Source organism: Lactuca saligna, chromosome 5 (genome assembly GCF_052625555.1).
Source record: "Lactuca saligna cultivar CGN05327 chromosome 5, ASM5262555v1, whole genome shotgun sequence".
Classification (NCBI taxonomy): Eukaryota; Viridiplantae; Streptophyta; class Magnoliopsida; order Asterales; family Asteraceae; genus Lactuca; species Lactuca saligna.
The window spans coordinates 205731378-205750940 of record NC_136421.1 but is presented as its reverse complement, the minus strand read 5'-3'; the positions used below and the strand labels follow the sequence as shown (position 1 = coordinate 205750940).

At 33.2% G+C, this 19563-nt stretch overlaps 3 protein-coding genes across 3 annotated transcripts; 2 read left to right on the top strand and 1 right to left on the bottom strand.

Moving 5' to 3' along the window:
• Positions 1-356: 356 nt before the first annotated feature.
• On the top strand, positions 357-4277 carry LOC144998630 (aldehyde dehydrogenase 1). The gene is made up of 9 exons (XM_078958366.1): positions 357-583; positions 977-1119; positions 1227-1610; positions 2688-2777; positions 2864-3037; positions 3129-3266; positions 3470-3607; positions 3711-3772; positions 3878-4277. The coding sequence occupies exons 1-9, from the start codon at positions 499-501 to the stop codon at positions 4149-4151; spliced, it is 1488 nt and encodes a 495-aa protein (XP_078814492.1). The 5' UTR covers positions 357-498; the 3' UTR covers positions 4152-4277.
• Positions 4278-13723: 9446 nt separating this feature from the next.
• LOC145046158 (uncharacterized) lies at positions 13724-14322 on the top strand (the record flags this gene model as incomplete). Its single annotated transcript, XM_078994458.1, has 2 exons — positions 13724-13870; positions 14221-14322. Coding segments are annotated over 2 exons (249 nt in total), but the record flags the coding sequence as incomplete, so codon positions are not given.
• A 2001-nt stretch (positions 14323-16323) lies between these two features.
• On the bottom strand, positions 16324-17135 carry LOC144997341 (MLP-like protein 423). The gene is made up of 2 exons (XM_078957222.1): positions 16847-17135; positions 16324-16763 (listed from the first exon to the last, which is right to left on the bottom strand). Exons 1-2 carry the CDS (start codon positions 17031-17033, stop codon positions 16492-16494), a joined length of 459 nt encoding a protein of 152 aa, XP_078813348.1. The 5' UTR covers positions 17034-17135; the 3' UTR covers positions 16324-16491.
• Between the last annotated feature and the right edge of the window lie 2428 nt (positions 17136-19563).

Sequence of the window (19563 nt, the reverse complement as noted above, 5' to 3'; positions counted from 1 at the left end):
AAACTCGAATAATGAAAAATAAGAATAATGGGTAATATTAATAATGGAAATTATAAACCGTCCGTATTTCGTAGCTATTTTCTGTCATCGCTAGTCTGTAGCTATTCCATAGCTAATTAGCTACAAATTATTATTTGTTGCTATTCCGTAGCTAATTAGCTACTATAGCTGATCCGTAGTGATTCCGCAACTATTTAATCCGTAGGAAAACCCGGTATATTCTATTGTATAATATCTCTACTCTCTTAGCCTAATATTGTGATGGGTGTAATAGATAGACCTAGCTTGTTCATGGCATTCATATTTTAATCATGCGACCATAATATACCTACCAGGATACGATTGTTGACGGCGGACCCCAATAATGAAAGTCAGAACTCGCCCCCTAACCTCAATTGCAGCACTCCACTGTAGGCCTATAAATACCCTTCTTCCAGTGTTGGGAATCACAATTCCGGCGTTGTATTCCTTTTCTACCAAATACACAAACAAAGAAAGATGAGTTCAAATGGCAAGTCTGCTAAACGTGAGATCAAGTTCACCAAGCTCTTCATCAATGGCGAATTTGTTGATTCCATTTCAGGTTTCCTTTAATTCTCTTTTCCATCTCTGTAAACATTTTCCAGATTCTGCTGAGCTCTGTTAGGTTCTAGATTTGCAAACAAGTCGAGCTATTCCAATTTGAAATGGAACGAAAACTAGCAAATATACCAATACTGTGAGACGATAGATTCTTTTGCATTCTGGATTCTATATTTGAAACCACTGGTTGAGCTACTTAAATTTAAAACAGAAATCACGTCATAAACATATCAATATTTTGTAAGGATATGATCTATTGTTTAGTTGAATTCGTAACTGATCTAAACATCTTTCTAGATTCTTCTGCGTTGTATTCGATCATAGATCTTAACCTATTGGTTACGTATTTAGTATTTAAGTAAGTAATCAGCTTAATTTTCTTCAAAAACTTCAGGAAACACATTTGAGACGATAGATCCAGCAACAGAGGAAGTATTAGCAACGGTGGCCGAAGGAAGAGAGGAAGACGTTGATTTGGCTGTCAAGGCGGCGCGTGAAGCTTTCGACAACGGACCATGGCCTCGTATGTCCGGCGAGGTATGTTTTCTCGATTTTCCAAAACTCATCATCCCAATTCCCAAATTTACACCATTTAAAAGTTTTCCAACACCGAATCCCTCAATCACTTGAATCCCTTCATTCAGGCACGAAGAAAGATCCTGTTGAAATTTGCAGACATCATCGATGAAAACGCTGATGAATTAGCGACGTTGGAAGTGATTGATGGTGGAAAACTCTTTGGCCCTGTGAGATACTTTGAAGTCCCGATTTCATCGGAAACATTCCGTTACTTCGCCGGAGCAGCCGATAAAATCCGTGGAGCGACTCTGAAAATGTCGAGTAGTTTTCAAGCTTACACATTACGTGAACCCATCGGAGTAGTCGGGCATATCATTCCTTGGAATGGTCCGGCGTACATGTTCGCCACTAAGGTCGCTCCGGCGTTAGCCGCCGGTTGCACCATGGTGGTCAAGCCGGCTGAGCAAACGCCGCTTACTGTTCTCTTTTTCGCCCATTTATCGAAATTGGTACGTTTGGATTTTATTGCAATTATTAATCTTTTTAATAGTTTGATTTTATTCGATTTTGATCGAAACCACGAATCGATGTGTTTATTTTTATTCGAGGTTTTTTTTTTATTATTATTTAAAAACTTAAAAATCTCTAGAATTTTAGCAACGTGAATTAACATGCATTACATATTTTTATAGGGGTAATAATGTTTTAAGCATGGTATTTAAAAAATAATTGAAGTTTACTTTCTATTACTATTTTCATTGATTGTAATTACTGTTGTGTCATCTTAAATTGTTGATGTTAAGATTAAAAAAAAGTTTGGGGATTTTTCTACTAAACGAATAAATAAAATAAGCCTTTTTTTTAAAAAATATAACTACATGTATTTATTAAAAGAAACAATCACCAAAGCTTTAAAAATAAAAAAATACGCTATTATTATACAAGGATTGAATGTTAGGTAACGAAGTGGAAACAAGTTGTTGTTAACTGAAGATGGGGCTGCTGACATGCAAAATAGGATATTAATTTTTAAAAGCTATAAATATTTAATATCCATTAATTAAAATAAAAAACATTATATTTTAAAATAGTAATTTGTTTATTTAATAAAGCGATTTTGCAAGTTGTAAATATTTAAATACATTTTAAAGATCCCTTACTTTTAAATTTTAACTTATATAACCTAGTGGATATAACTTGAATATAAATATCGTCAAAATCAACACTTGTTTCTATAAATGAGTCAACATTATCACATTTGTATTTAGACATCTTGTTTTAATTGATAGTAATATTTAAGTATTCAATATACAAACAAAGAAGATAAAACCATTTGATACTGAAGAAAAAAAAAAAAAAAAAAAAAATCCCACCTACTTTGTTCATGAACCAGTTTTAACGGATGAATCACATGTTCATAAAATAAAATCCAATTCAATTCACCTATCAAATCTGTATAACGAATCTTTGATTGCATTCCTCCAATAATTTATCCTTAGATATGATTTCGATTCGGATAGAATTTTTATATATATTCATTAATCTAATTTAATTATATTTCATTTGTCTCATTTCTCGACGCATAGGCCGGAATTCCTGATGGTGTAATTAACGTTGTTAATGGGTACGGAAAAACCGCCGGAGCAGCCGTTAGCTCTCATATGGACATTGATGCGGTAATTTTTTTTTTTTTTTTTAATTTACAAAAAAGGTAAATATTTTGATAGGTTACACACATTTTAACCTTACGTAAAAATTCCAGGTTACTTTTACCGGATCTACAGAAGTTGGTCGTTTGGTAATGCAAGCCGCAGCAACAAGCAATCTGAAACCAGTCTCCCTTGAATTGGGAGGAAAGAATCCCATCATTATTTTCGATGATGCTGATCTCGATAAAGCCGCAGAGTTTGCCACTTTCGGAAATCTCACCAACAAAGTACGATGTTTCACTCTTTGTTAGGTTAAAAACTATATTGATACACATCACATATTTACTTATTTAGGTACTAACTTTTTTGTACATACAGGGTGAAATGTGCGTGTCGGGGTCTCGCGTTTTTGTACAAGAAGGTGTCCATGATGCTTTCGTCAAGAAATTGGAAGTAATGGTGAAGCATTGGGCCACCGGAGATCCTTTTGATCTTGCCACTCGTCATGGACCTCAGGTATAACAAAAGTTTCGCGGTGGATTCTTAGCAATCGCAGTGTGGGAGTTTCAGTTCAAATGTGGATTGGACTCCTTGCGTTTGTGTGTATGTAGTGAGCTACTGAGCTCTTATGTCAGCTGTTTTGTTGTGGATCAGCTCAAAGGTTGTTAGGAAATTAATATTCATGTTGCATCTATTTATGCAATGTTATTTTTTTACAGAACAATAAACAACAATATGAGAAAGTACTTTCGTTGATCGAGCAAGGCAAGAAAGAAGGTGCAACCGTGGTGACTGGCGGTAAGCCATTCGGAACCAAAGGTTTCTACATCGAGCCGACTCTATTCACAAATGTTACAGTATGTCTAAAAAAAATTTCTAAACTTTTTTAAATATAACAAACCAAAATTTAATAACTTATATCATATGTTTACTAATAAATTTTCTTATTTGGTTTTACAGGATGAAATGACCATTGCAAAGGAAGAAATATTCGGCCCCGTTATCTCAATCCTCAAATTCAAGTACGGCCTTGGTTTTCTTGTGTTGAGTTATTTTTTCTATTAAGCAGTTCTTTCTGTATTCTGTTAAAGACGTAACACATATATAACTTACTGGAATATGAACAGGACTGCGGAAGAAGTGATAAAGAGAGCAAATGCGACAAAATATGGACTTGCGTCAGGTGTAATGACGAAGAATATTGATGTTGCAAATACGGTTTCGAGATCTCTTAGAGCGGGTGCAGTGTGGATCAACTGTTACTTAGCACTCGATAGGGATGCACCTCATGGAGGCTATAAAATGAGTGGATTTGGTAGAGAACAAGGATTGGAGGCTCTTGACCACTATCTTCAAATTAAAACTGTGGCTACGCCGATATACGATTCGCCATGGCTCTAAGCTTTTCGAGAATAGTTTTGTGATGAAATAAATGGACAAAATATGTTTGTTGTGTTATGGTTCGTTTATTGAATAATTTCAACTAATGTATGAGTTTTAAACGCAATACATATTTTGGTTTATATAGATGTTAAACATACAATTAAATGTATTTCTAAAAAAACTGAGACTTAAAACTCGGGCTACGCGAATCAGCTTTTGCTTTTTAAAAGACGGGGATGAATTATTCAGGTTCAAACATGCTATATAATATAGCAATTTCATTGTCACCTTATTAAATTATTGAATAAGTTCGAAAAACACTTAATGTATCATCGTTTTATAATGATTTAATCTCATAATAATGAATGTTTGTTACATTCTAAGCTATAAGACGCGGTGTACCTCGAATTACGAAGTTATCATTTATCTTTAGAATACCAATGTTATTCTCGACCCAAAAGAAGAGACTTCATTTGTAACAACACCTAAGTTTTTATAGAACTTATGGTCTTAAGTTGAGATTGATAAAATGAATATATTAAATTCAAAGAAGAATAATAGCATACAAACGGTGTTCTCATTTTATTTAGTGTTCTTATTTGAACTTTTATATATATATATATATATATATATATATATTCAAGTATTCTAACTAATCATTTCAAAAACCTAGATAATTGTGATGAAGTTTGAGTCAAGATTATAAGCCACCACAATTGGAAATGGTGGCTGCCGCCGCCGACCACCACTACAAGAGGTGGCAATGGGTGGTGCCCGGCCTGGTGAAACCGTAATGGACCTAAAAACTTAATTTGGGACTTGGTTGGCTTGTGCTTGGTTGAAAACCCTAATTAGAGTTTAGAAAACCTTAATTTTGGAAGATGTTTGTTTTGGACTGTCGGAACCCGCGTTTGGACCACTGGATTGATGTATGGCTTATGCCCAATTACACCGTATGATTGACCAAGTAGATAGATGGACTTAATGGATTAAGTTCTTCATGGGTTTAGAGTTTCTAATTAACCCTAATCGTCATTTCATTTGAAAACCCTAATTGTGTTGGGTTTTGAGTTTGGCTTGGATGTTTGAAGTATTGATGGGTCATCTAAGAACAAGTATGGACTAGAATATTGAATTGGGCTTAGGATAAGGCCCATTGGAAAGGCTTGGGACCAATTTGGAAAATTGGGCTATATATGGGTAATAATTGGGCCTTGATGAATATGAGACCATTGGATTGCCAAGTGTTTGGACCAGAATAAATGGTTGGGCCTTAAGGTGAGACCATGTGATGGGTTTGAGCCCAATTTGGAAAATTAGGCAGAGTTTAGCCTTGGTTGATAATTTGACTTTTGGGCCTTCAGAGTATGAGTTTGGGACTTAATCTGGACCAAGCTAGGTTAGGGGTAAAATGATCCTTTTACCCTAAGTGGGGATTTTAGAGTTATGCATAAGAAGCCTAAATGGTTAATTGGGTTTTCTTTTGATGCTGACAGCTTGGGGATTTGTCAGCCAGCAGCCAGAGAATTATATATGGGACTTCAACAATGCGAGGTGAGTGTTCCTCTAGTAGAACAGGTCGAAGGCACCAAGGTCGACCTTCATATGTATGATTAGTAGAGGAGTGTGGGCGAGGCCTATATCTCCCCGTTAGCCGAGTGTGGGCGGGGGCCCGTATCTCATAGCTTTATTTAAGTAAGTATATATATATATATATATATATATATATATATATATATATATATATATATATATATATATATATATATATATATATATATATATATATATATATATGAGTGATTGATAAATTTAGTTATACTTGTTGTTTGTGTGATACATGTATGTATATTCAGTAGTTGAGTGTGGGCGGGGACCGTATCTTATAGCAGGTGAGTGTGGGCAGGACTCGTACCTCATAGTCGCTGAGTGTGGGAGGGGCTCGTATCTCTTAGATAGCTGATATGGTACATATTTATATGCTTAATTATACTTGTTGTCTGTGTGTTACTTGTATGTATTTTAATGACTAGCTGAGTGTGGGCAGGGCCCGTATCTTATAGTAGCTGAGTGTAGGCGGGGCCCGTATCTCATAGTAGTTGAGTGTGGACGGGGCCCGTATCTTATAGTAGCTGAGTGTTGGCAAGGTTCGTATCTCATAGTAGTTGAGTATGGGCGGGGCCCGTATCTCATACTAGTTGGGTGTGGGCGGGACTCGTATCTCATTGAGTGTGGACGGGGCCTGTATCTCCTAGTAGCATGATTATTTGTATGGTATGTAGTATTTTGGGGAGACTCACTAAGCTTCGTGAGTACAGTTTTCAATTTGGGTTCAGGTACTTCCAGTAGCAAGGGAAAGAGCTCGGGATGATTGCAGTGCACACACCATTTGTTCTTCATGTGATGTTTATACTATGATATATTTGACAGATGTTATGATATTTTTGAGATACACGACTTATTACTTTTATATGATGAGTGATATTTATGGTTTTATTAAGGGATATCTCCAGAAAAGTCCCGATATTTTGGGCAAATTTTTAATAAAGTCCTAAATTTTATTTTTCAAATAAAAAATCCTGACTTTTTCATTTTTTGAATAGAAAACCCCAACAAACCAGCTAATTTATTCACTTTAACCCTTTTTGACCTGTTCAGCAGGTCATGGCACCAAATTGTTAATTTTTCGAAAATAACGGGATTTCTTTGCAGATTTCGTCAAAAATTTTATATGATGCATAAACATTTTTTTTTTTTAAAATATCTATATCAATTTTTACATATTTGTGTATTTTTTTATATTTTTATATGTATACATTTACGTATTTTTGTGTTTTTTTAAATATATAAAAGTATTTTTTTACTTATTTATATGTATTTTAGACCATTTTACATTTTTTTATGTATTTTTATGGGTAATTTTTTATGTATTATGTAATTTTATGTATTTGCGTATTTTAAGCTTTTTATATAGATATTTATGTATTTTAAATGTATCAACGTATTTTTTACGCATTTACATCTATTTTTAAGTAATTTACATATTTTTTATGTATTATGTATTTATGTATACTTTTAAGTATTTTATATTGATGTTTTTTTATATTTATGTATTTTAAATGTATAGACGTATTGTTTTAAATATTTATATGTATTTTTTTTTAAAACTATTTTACATATTTTTTGTGTTTTTTTTTATGTATTATGAATTTATTTGTATTTTTGCGTATTTATGTATTCTTTTAGTTTTCTTATATAGATGTTTATGTATTTTTATGTATATTAAATGTTTAATTGTATTATTTTTACGTGTTATACATAAATATCTATATAAGAAAACTAAAAAAATACATAAATAAGCAAAAATATATATAAATACATAATACATAAAAAAAAAACATAAAAATACAAAAAAAAATATATGTAAAGTACTTAAAAAATACATATAAATACGTAAAACAATACGTTTATATATTTAAAATACATAAATATACAAAAACATTTATATAAAAAACTTTTAAAAAATATATAAATACATAATATATAAAAGATATGTAAAATACTTAAAAATAGATATAAATACGTAAAAAAAAATACGTTTATACACTTAAAATACATAAATATCTATATAAAAAGCTTTAAAAATACATAAATACGTAAAAATATATAAAAATACATATAGTTACATAATATATAAAAAATAACACATAAAAATACATTAAAAAAAATATGTAAAATGGTTAAAAATACATATAAATAAGTAAAACAAATACGTTTATACATTTAAAATATATAAAAATACGTAAATATATACTTATAAAATATAAAAAAAAATACAAAAATACGTAAAAATAGATATAGATATATAAAAAATATGTTTATACAATATATAAAAATTTTGTCGAAATCTGCAAAAAAAAGTCCCTTTATTTTCGAAAAATTAACAATTTGGTCTCATGACCTGCTGAACAGGTCAAAAATGACTAAAGTGAATAAATTAGCTGTTTTCTTGGACTTTTGTATTCAAAAGGTGAAAAAGTCAGGGGTTTTTTATTCAAAAAATAAAATTTAGGACTTTATTGAAAATTTGCCAAAATATCGAGACTTTTCTAGAGATATCCCTTTTATTAATGACTTAAAAATGAAAATTTTAGACTGTATTTTTTTGGATGTTTCAAGTTTCACACGACATAACAGTAGGCATATAATACCCTAAGGTTATGAAGTGAAGAACTCACCTCAAATAGCCAAACAACCTTAAAGTAGTCCAAGAAACACCTTTACACTAGTTCAACCCTCAACCCTCCTTATAGTGGCAAAATAATGTTAACTTATTGAAACAACCCAAAATTATGAGGCAAAAATTTCATTTTTAATTTAACCAAAACATTAATTATCTTTGAGTCAATATTCATTATCTATTTTCCAAATATTTAGAAGTACTTTATAAGATAATAGTGTACAATCTCAAAATCATCATAATGCAGAAACATGGGTGGATGCGTTGCTATCAAGCTAGGTCCTTCCCTTCTGAACCGGAAGTACCTAAAATCATAACCATAAAAATTGTAAGCACAAAGCTTAGTGAGTTCCCCAAAATACCACATGCCATACATAATAATCACATACTGGGCCCCCACTCTTCATTGGGCCTAGCTCGGCATCGGGTCTCGCCTAGCATCGGACCCCTCTTGGCATTGGGCCTCGCCTGGTATACAGATATGTCAATCTCCAGGCCCCGCCTAACATCGGGCCCTGCCCGATACACATCTAAGCCTATAAATATATAATCATACGAACACATACGATAATCACAAAGACAATAGTATACCATACAATCATCGAGCCCCGCGTGGTAAGTATAAAATACATACTGATAACTAGCATATAATATACTCATTAGGCCTCGCTTGGTATTGCCTGATAAACATACCATCACATAAAACATGCAAGAGTCACGTATAGATGTAGCACCCTAAGATATAAATCATAGGCCGACATTGGTACCTTCGTCCCGCCAAACACAGTGAGGAAACTCACCGCAATCTGCTGATAAACAATGACTGCTCAGGTCGCTTAACTGGATAACCTCGCGCCAACTAACAATAGATACAAACCTTAATCAAGAATTATCCTGATATTCCAAAATCCGAGGCTCACTCCATAAACCAACTTCCTAAAGGGTAAAAGACCATTTTACCCTTTTCTTATTTGGCCCAAAACCAAGGCCCAGCCCAAATATACACAAGCCCAAGATGGCAACCCAAGCCCAATATGGCTTAACTTCCTAATTCGGCCTAAAACTCTCATGGGACAATTACTAAGAAATTCCTAAGCCTAACCATGGCCCAAAAACAGAAGCCCACTGGCCTAACAAGGCCCTAACTAAAAATGCTCAATATTACTGAACTGGGGAGTACGTCCTGCGTACTCGAGACATATGCCCCGCGTACTCGTCCTTGATGCACAATATGCAAACGCCTAATGCATAACCCAACATTACGCTGAGCACACCTCCTTGTACGCCCAACGTACTCATCAGAAGTCCAAAAACCACATTTAGCTCTTAATGGGTTAAGACAAGATGTCTAAAACATAGATTTGGCCCCTCGACAAGGTCTTAACCAATAAGTTGCCAACATTACCCACATACATGCCTTAATGGTACTCATAACTTAAATAGGGACTTAATAAGGGTCTTAATACTTGCATGGACCAACAACTCCCATAGAGTTTCCATTTTTATGAATAAGGGGCCTTATTGGAGCTTAGATCTAACATCCACTACTTCTAGAGTAGATCAGAAGCTCACCTTTACTTCAAGGGATTAAAAAAATACCAAAGAAGCACCGCAAAGTAGATTTAAACCAAATGATCATCAATGTATAATCTTTTTACCTTAAAAAGCTTGCAAATGGGAGGATAATCTTGGATCTACAAGCTCAAGCCACTCATCTAAGTGTTTCTCTTCTTATTATTATTATTCACCACAAATCACTTTCCAAACTCAAAATCACCAAAATACACTTAGGGTTCGAATCTAGGGTTAAAAAGGAATGTAGGCTGAAGGTATTAGGGTTTGGCGAAGAGAAAATGAGCTTAAATAGTGTCCAACACCCTCATTTAGGGTTAGCATGAATGTGGAGTATGCCCTACGTACTCCCATTATGCTTAGCGTACTCCCCGTAAGTGTCACGACCATCCTCCCTAGTACGCCCCACGTACTCCCTATGCATGCCCCGCATACTATGGTTAACCTTAAACCCTCAAATCTTCCGAAAGCCATAACTTCTTCCTTATAAATCCGTTTACGACGATCCTTATATCCACGAAAAGGTAACGAGAATCTCTACAATTCTATCAACTCGTACTTGCCTTAAAAACTCCATAATAAAAATCCAATTCCCATAAAATCCTGAACTGACACTATACCGAAATACACCTTGGCTCCAAAACACCAAACGAATTCCCGGATCATGCAAACTTCATGCCTCCATACCCAAATGGGTCTAAATCTCATTCCCTCAAAGGATTCATGCCTGATAAAACCTTATCATTAGGTCACTACCCCGTATTAGGAAGTGATTTGGAACATGGCATTACAGTTATGGTCATTTGATATCTCAAAAATACAAATGGCTCATGGGTTAATTTTCTAGATTTTTAAACAAAGGTTATGGTCTGTTTGGAGAAAAATTTTCCCACCTTAAACTCTGTATATTTAAAAGCTGTTTCACATGAATATAGATCAGGTTAGCTATAAGTACTTTCATGCATATATACGAGTTTTCTACAATTTTGGCGATTTTTACAAAACTTCATCGGAAAATAGTTCATTCCGGACTAGTATGGGTATAGTTAGAGGCGTTTTTAGCTTTTGATCAAGACTAATGAAATGTAAATGACTCAAATAAGAAACTTTGGGTTTTGATTTCAACCAAAAAGGGTTTTTTCATGACCGAGATATGACCTCTCAAAGATCTGAATAGATTAGGGCATTTCCAGAAATTCACAACTTGACTTTTTAGGGTTAATTAGCTTCTTAACCCATTAAGACCATTCCAAAAAGTCTGAAAATTAGGAACATGAGTTCATAAAAATAAGGTACTTCATTGGTACAAAATTCAATGATAATCCCAACCCCTAACCTTGAGGTTTAAAGACAAGAAGGTAAAATAAAGTATAATGCCCACATAGTAATATCACCGACTAGGGCTTGAGGGTTGAGACCAAAACCACCCTAGACACCACCTAAGCCTCATTTAAGGTTGGAAAACCACCACCAACTACCAAGATGGCAATGGTGGTCGACGGGCTGCCACCACCTTGGTGGTGATGATTTAGAATAAAAGTGGAGAAGAAGGTAGGAAGGAAGGAACACCAAAAGAACCATACCTTAGAGACTAGTGTTCTGCGTTATCTAAAGACTACCCAAGACATGGATGCAAAAGTTCGTGTTCTGCGTTATCTAAAGACTACCCAAGACATGGAATTTTAATTCTAAAAGAATGAGTGCTTAACCTTATAGCTTACTATGAAGTTGACTGGTTTGGTGTACATACTCCTAACTTTCTTGTACCAGTTATTTACTTCTTTTTGGTGGAGCACCAATTTCGTGGAAACCCAAGAAACAAACAGTTACATCGAGATCTTCAGCTGAAGTGGAGTATCAAACAATGGCAACCAACGTAGGTGAAGTTTTATAGGTTCGTTGGGTGTTAAAGACACTACAGATGCCTCATACTGGCTCCATAGCTTTGTTTTGGGATAATCATGTTGCCAGGCATATTGAAAATAATCCAATTTTTCATGAAAAGACCAAACATGTCGAGATAGACTATTACTTTATTTGTGAACGGGTTAAATCGTGGGAGATAAAGCCTTTGTTGATAGTTGATACAAAGGCACAGGTGGCTAACATTACCAAGGCATTAGGTGTGGATCAATTATGCAAGCTACTTGACAAGTTGGGCACTCAATATTTACATGCTCTAAGAGTAAATGATTTATTTGTTATCCACTGTTGAGTCTTTATCTTTTAAGCATAGCTTTCCACCTATTTGAATTATTTTGATTGTTATTAGGTTTTGCTAAACCTATTTAAACATAGCTTCCTTAATGAAGTAAACAAGTTATCGATCCATGAAAGTTTTTACATCCAAACCCTCCCAATTATTCCTTCCTCCATGACAATCTTCACATACATATTTTGTGTTCACCCTCAGGTGAACCTTCTTCTACTCTTGATCAACCTGTCATCACACACATACACGAAACACTGATAATAAAAAGAGAACCCAATTTCATTTTGACAAAATTTCAAAAATGGTCCTTATGGTATCCAAAAAAAATCAAATTTGGTCCTAAACTTATCTTATCTTCAAGAATGATCCCTGTTGTTTGAAAAAATTTAATGGATCGTCCTTAAAGCTAACTTCGTCATTTTTGGTCGATTAATCACAACACATGGAAACCATGTGAGGGTAAAATCATCTTTTACAACAACAGTGATCGTTAATGAACTTTTGTACATTTTGAAAGCAAAACCCTAATATGACATTGTCCGGTGCATATTGAATGAAAATCCCCTCCAAGCATCTCCATCACCTACAACCCTCCCTCGGCTCTATTCATATCTAGCACATATTTGGTCATCTTCAGCTCCTACTCAGCATCCCTAGCATCTACCGTCTCATCCTAATCAGTAATGATCTCCCGCCTAATTCAGAACCCCCATTTATATTTGAGAAATTTCATCAAATGGACAAAAGGAAGGGGGTGTTTGAACATTTTGACCATGAAAATTTGAGTTTTATAGAATGACCAAGGGATCCTTATAGGGGGCCTACGAAAGTCTTTTATCTTCTGAGGAATGTGAATAGTAACGAGGAATTGAGGTGGCAGGGGAAAAAGACAAAATAAAAAATGGTTTGTTGCATAGTTCCTCAGAGGGGGCTATGAGGAAAGGTTTCTGAGGCTCTACAGATCTGTTCTTCGTCAGCACACCTCTGAGCAACTGTTCTTCGGCTAACCATGACAAAAATTGGAATATTGAGGATTTTTTCTAGGGTATATATTTTGAATAATCTTGTTACAAACATTATGAATAATTATTATGTAATTTTGAATTTAAGAAAAAAAACCATGACAAAATCGGGATTTCATTTTTCGAAGAAAAGTCCCTTAAAGGTATGCTGATAAAAAATAGATCCTCAGAGCCTCAGCCACCTTTCCTCAGAGCCCCCTCTGAGGAATTATGCAACAAACTTTTTTTTTTGTCTTTTTCCCCTATCACCTTAATTCGTCTTTACTATTCATATTCCCCGGAAGGTAAAGAACTTTTGCAGAGCACCTCTCTGAGGATCCATTGGTCATTCTACAACACTCAAATTTTCATGGTCAAAATGTTTAAACACCCCCTTCCTTTTGGTCATTTGATGAAATTTCTCTTTACATTCGCCCCCTTGTTACTGGAACTTTAGATAATGAGAAACTAGATGACGAAATGCAACTGCTTGTAATAGATTTGCATCCCAAAGTGTGTTTCAGAAAGATTCGTCAAGTCTCCTACTCTTGACATATGAAGATAATGTGTTGGTGAATTTGTTATTGAAGATGTTGAAATGGAGAGTAAAAATGATAGCAATAAAATACTCTGGAGGAGATTAAGGTGTAAAAGAATGCCTAATTTGATTCAAGCGCAAGTCCTCTTATCCCCATTATTAATGTTTGTTGGAGTAATACATTTTTTTTTGAAAGTTTGAGGAAAACAAAGAACGCAAAGTTTAAATTTGATACAACAGTTTTGGTTTACACATACTTCACTCACATGGTTTCTTATCCTTTATTGATTGCTTCACATCTCAATGAGCGAATTTAACAAGGTTTTTTTTCCAAGAGCTTTCTTAAGTTTCTTGAACACTCAAATTGATTTTGAAGTTGTTGGAGTGGAGGGCGATGAGGCTGTTTTAAGTTTTGCAAATCAATATTTTGGATTAAACATTGGGAAATCTATTAACTAATTGTTGGAGATGCAATAGAATTGATTCAAAACTTTTTAACAAAAGGTGACACAGATTATTCACAGGTTAGTTTTGAGATTTTAGATGATAAATTTGATGTATTTATGGTTGATTTGTGTTCAAGTGAGGCTCGAAATGGCATTAGTGCTCCACCACCAGAATTTTAATATATATATATATATATATATATATATATATATATATATATATATATATATATATATATATATATATATATATATAGCTTTCAAGCTGTGAGATTACTTCTTCATGATCATGGTGTCCTTATCATCAATGTGGTTCTTCAGAATGAGGTGATCTATAAGAGATTCCTAGAGGGTATTTACTTTCAATATGCGTTGAACAATGTTATATCATGGCTTTTCTTTGAAAATAGACAAAACTTCATGAATGGTCCTTCTGGTTGTAAAAAGACGATTTTACCCTCACATGGTTTGCACGCGTTGTGATTTAACGGACCAAAAATGATGGAGTTAGCCATAAGGACAATCCAGTAAAAGTTTTCAAACCTTAAGGACCATCATTGAAAACAAAAAAAGTTTAGGATCAAACTTGATTTTTTTAGAAACCACAGGGACCATTTTTGAAGATTTGTCTTGATTTTATTTGTAACTTTTTCAAAATTATTTACAATAAATTGATAGAAATAAAAAAAAAATGGTTATGTTTATTTGTTTGTTTAATAAAAGAAAACATAAGAAGAGGCTGCTTTCTATCCTCTAATTGAGTAATTGGTATGTTTTGTTTGTTCACTTAGGTGTTGTTTGTTTTTCTATAAAAACCTCTTCAAACCACTTATTGCTGCGCAGCGCAGTACACGCGCAACACTTTCCCTCTTGCAGCAGTTTGTTTTTTTGGAAGACTTCAGACTAAAAAACCTCTGCGCGTGTGCTGCGTGGCGCAGCACTTGACTTGCCTCTTCTAACCTCTTCAGCTTTCATTTTTTCTAAGTGTTTTTTTAAGAATTTTTGTATAAATTTTTTAATTTTTTTAACACTTTGATATTCTTAAATTTTTATTTACGGATGTGATACAATTTACTTTTATAATTTCCACGATTTTTTTTAACTTGATTTTTTTAATTTTTTTTAACGTTTTATTAATAATATTTTCAATTTCAGTTACATCTTTTTTAACGTGTGTAATTTTTTACGAACTTTGTAGACAACGTTTGCAATACTTTCTTAATTTTTTTATTATTTTCTTTTTTAATGTTTTTTAAAATTAGTTTTTTTTTCTAGAATAAAACTATTAGCTTCTTTTACATTTTTTTAAGTTTTTTTTTTTTAAAAAAAGGTTTCATATTTTTGTTTTTTTACATGTTCTTGTTATTATTATTTCAATGTTTAAAACTATAATTATTAAGTTTCAGTGTTGAGAACTATTTTCAGTTTATAAAACTAGTTTATTTAAATTTTAGTTTACTGCAGCAGTCTGCAGATGTTAAAAAACAAACATGTTTTTTATTATAGGTTGCAACCGTTTGTTCCACCTCTTCTGCTACAGAGGATTGCAGAGGTGGTCTACAACCTTCATGAATTTTCGCTTCGAAAAAACAAACAGCACCTTAATTAGAGATGTGTTTTAGTTTTGGTATTTTGATCCACTAAGGATTGTTTGTGAAATAAATAATTCTTTATGAAAACTGATAGGGGATTTAATTTTGAGCCTGCTTTCAACGTTCCAGCATGGTGTGTATGAAAGAGATGTGTTTTATACTTTTATTTTTCGTGTATTGATGATTCAAACTTTAATTTAGCTGATGTTTTCTCTCTTTGAAGGCGAAGAAATTTTCCTCCATTTACTTCTATTTTTTGTTTTTGTTTATGTTTTTTGTCGTTTGTTTTTGTTTTGTTTTTTGTTTTTCTGTTTTATTTTTGCCCTTAAATTTTGAATAATGTACAAATTAGTAAATCCAAAACGCTAAAAACTTGGGAGTTTGGGGATCATATATATATATATATATATATATATATATATATATATATATATATATATATATATATATATATATATATATATATATATGTCTTGTTATTGGGTTTTACACTGTGACGTAGGGAAATGCTAAAGGAAAACAACTGGAAGGAGCTCAAAGTTGCATAATGAAGGGGCTCCTCTTTTGCAATATGTTGTATATGAGAAGATTTAACCCATAAAACTCAACGTCATATGTTGCTATTATTTCGATAATTAAAGAAAAAAGAGTACATCGATTAATATTATTCATAATTAGCAAGGTCAACTTGTGTAAATACAAAGGACATTGTATTCTTTTTATTTATAACAAACACAAGTTGACCCAAGATGCAATTTTATGCTTTAAGAAGATAAGCATCAATCTCCTTGATATTCTCGGCAGCAGTGTCTCTGCCTGTGATAGGATCTGGAACCTCATCGCTTGTTTTCTCATACTCACAATGCCATTTCACAAGGCTTCCTTCTCCTTCGGGAATCACCTCAATACTAAACTTGAAAGTCTTGTAGTATTCCATTAAATCCCCACCGATCACACTGTAAACCACTTTCTTCTTTGATTCATCAATTTCTTCTATCTTCTCTTTCCTTGACTTCCCAAATGGCGTCCCTATTTTGTAGTAAACAAACATGTTAGACATGATTACCATGCAATAAGATTAATTTATCGTGAACTATAATGTTGATACGTACCTTCACCATAGTGAATCTCGCGGATAGATCCAATGCTCCATCCATCCCCTTCAACAACTTCAATTTTTTCGTAAATGTTGGAGCAAACTTTAGGGAGGATGGTGGCAGCTTCCTTGATGCTTTTCCAGAACTTTTCTGCTTCGGATTTCACCTTGACTTCAACATCAAGCTTCCCTGTGGTTGCCATTAGAAAAATGAAAGATGGAAAGTTTTGTCAAACTCAAAGTCAAAAGTTAAAAGTAAGACAAGTAGGAAGATGGAATAGGAAGTTAAATGAAAAGTATATTGAAGGTATGTAATATACCCATGAAATGGACTTGCTTTTATAGTGAGAATAGGGTCGGTTTAACTGGAAAGTTAATTGGATAGAGCTAGTACACATTAATGTAATTCGGAATAATTCGATGCCGATGTCATTCCATTCAATCAACTTAAATACATTAATTACATAGGCTATCAAAGACTAACCAGTTAACACTAATACAATATAATAAATTAATAAAAATAATACACCAAATAGTTAGCACATACATTAACAAATGGTTTTTTTATAATGGTATCAAGTGGTCACTCTTTGAGGTTAAAAGTTTAAACCCGGTTGTAAAAATAGATGAATTAGATGTTATTTTAGGAGTAGACAAGATTTATTGGTTCAAAAAAACACATATATTAGATTTGAAAATTGAGCTTTTTTTTTTTTTTTTTTTAATTTCAACGGAATTGTCCAATGATGATGTCCATGATTTTAGTAGCCTAGCAGGGTCGTATTAACAGATGAGACAATTTCAATCTTTCTTAATACATCGATTCTAATAATCTTATTTCATGCATCTTTTAAAAAAATTAAACTTGTATTTGTGTTAGTCTTATTTCAAGCAATCTTAATGATTTATGATTCTTTTAAATTGTAATATTTAGTTATTGTTCTTCGTTATTTTCATGTTAGTTTTCTGATAAAAAATTAATTTCATTATTGTTGGAGCTAGCCTAAAAAACGATTCGAAAATCGTTATCTTTTTTTGTTGAATATTGATTCTTAAACGATTCAATATATATACATACACACCATCAGTTGTTGAAATTGTCTTATGGTTGTATATTTGGTCAAAGAATCTTTTCTTTTTTTGAACCGACAAATATAAACACCTAATTCTACATATTGTTCACGACGGGAGTTGAATTTTCAACCTCAAAAAGGAAGGACACCACCTAATACCGCTAGGTTAGAAGTCATTTTTATCTTACTCTTCATAAAACATTTTACATGTCAATATGAGTCTTTTGTTTATTTATAAATTTATAGCATATGCCGCTAAGAATTAATCGATTTTAAAATTATGTTTTGTAATCTAATAACAGACTAAAAATGTACTTTTTACGCGTAAGATAAAAGTTCTCTTTAATTTTAGTTTGACTTTGTAAATTGATTTATGATGACAAACATGTAGAGGCTCCTAATCACTACAAGAATAATGACTATTAGTGACGACAGGCGTCGCCGCTAAAGGTCCCGATTGTCGCTGCTAATACCTTTAGTGGCGACAGGTCGCCGCTAAAGGGTTGTCGTTGTTGGTTTGTCGCTAATACCCAATGTATCGCTGCTAATGCTTACCGTCGACGCTAATACCATGTCGCCACTAATAGTTTATGTCGCCGCTAATTGTAGTTTTCTCTTTTTTTTTAGTTTTTTTTTAAACATTCTTTCCATATACAAAACAAACCTTATAAAATTATAAAAACTGTTATAAATTATAAAAACTTTATAAAAATATATAACCAAAAACACATCCATACATACACAATACACATACAAACACATATACATACATATACAAAAACATATATACATACGTGATACACATACTAATACACAAGTACATACATAATACACATATAAAAACACTCATATATATATATATATATATATATATATATATATATATATATATATATACTAATACATAAATACATACATAATACACATATAAATACACATACATATACAAAAGACACATTCTACATATAAATGAGTTCATAAAAGAGAGAATAGGGAAGAAGGAGCAGAAGGAGGAAGAAGAAGCTGAAGGGAGTTATATCTGCGAAGGGAATTAGCGGTGACGTCTTTTAGCGGCGACACGTTGATATTAGCGGCGACACCTTTGGGAGGAATTTTGATGGTCAAATTTTTTGAGTATTATCGGCGACATCTTTGGGGGGGGGGAAACTTTGGCGGTCATTGGATTAGGGACAAAATCAACGGCTAAGGCTTCAACTCATATTTCGATGCAGATCGGGGTCGATGGACATTAGCGGCGACGGCCACCTTTAGCCACTAAAAACGTCGCCGCTAATGCCCATTATCACAATCAAAATTACCTTTATGTCTTGTACATTGTAAATTCTATTAACAGATTTAATACTAACATATTTAATAGACGTACTTCATACATATACATAGTGTAGTTATCTTCTAGAAAATGAAAGAAATTGTGTCAATCGCGAGTTGCACGTAATAATGTCTATAACCATCCTAATCTAACCCAGCCGGTCTACATTTCGTCTCTACTAAGTAGCTAACAATCCCGATATTGAAAATTACACACCCTATTGATTGTTGCGAGTTTTTAATTTATTACATTTCCTGTGAGACATTTATTTAGATCGGATAAAAGTATATAATTACATGTACATTTCTTCAAATAAGGGATAATGATTTG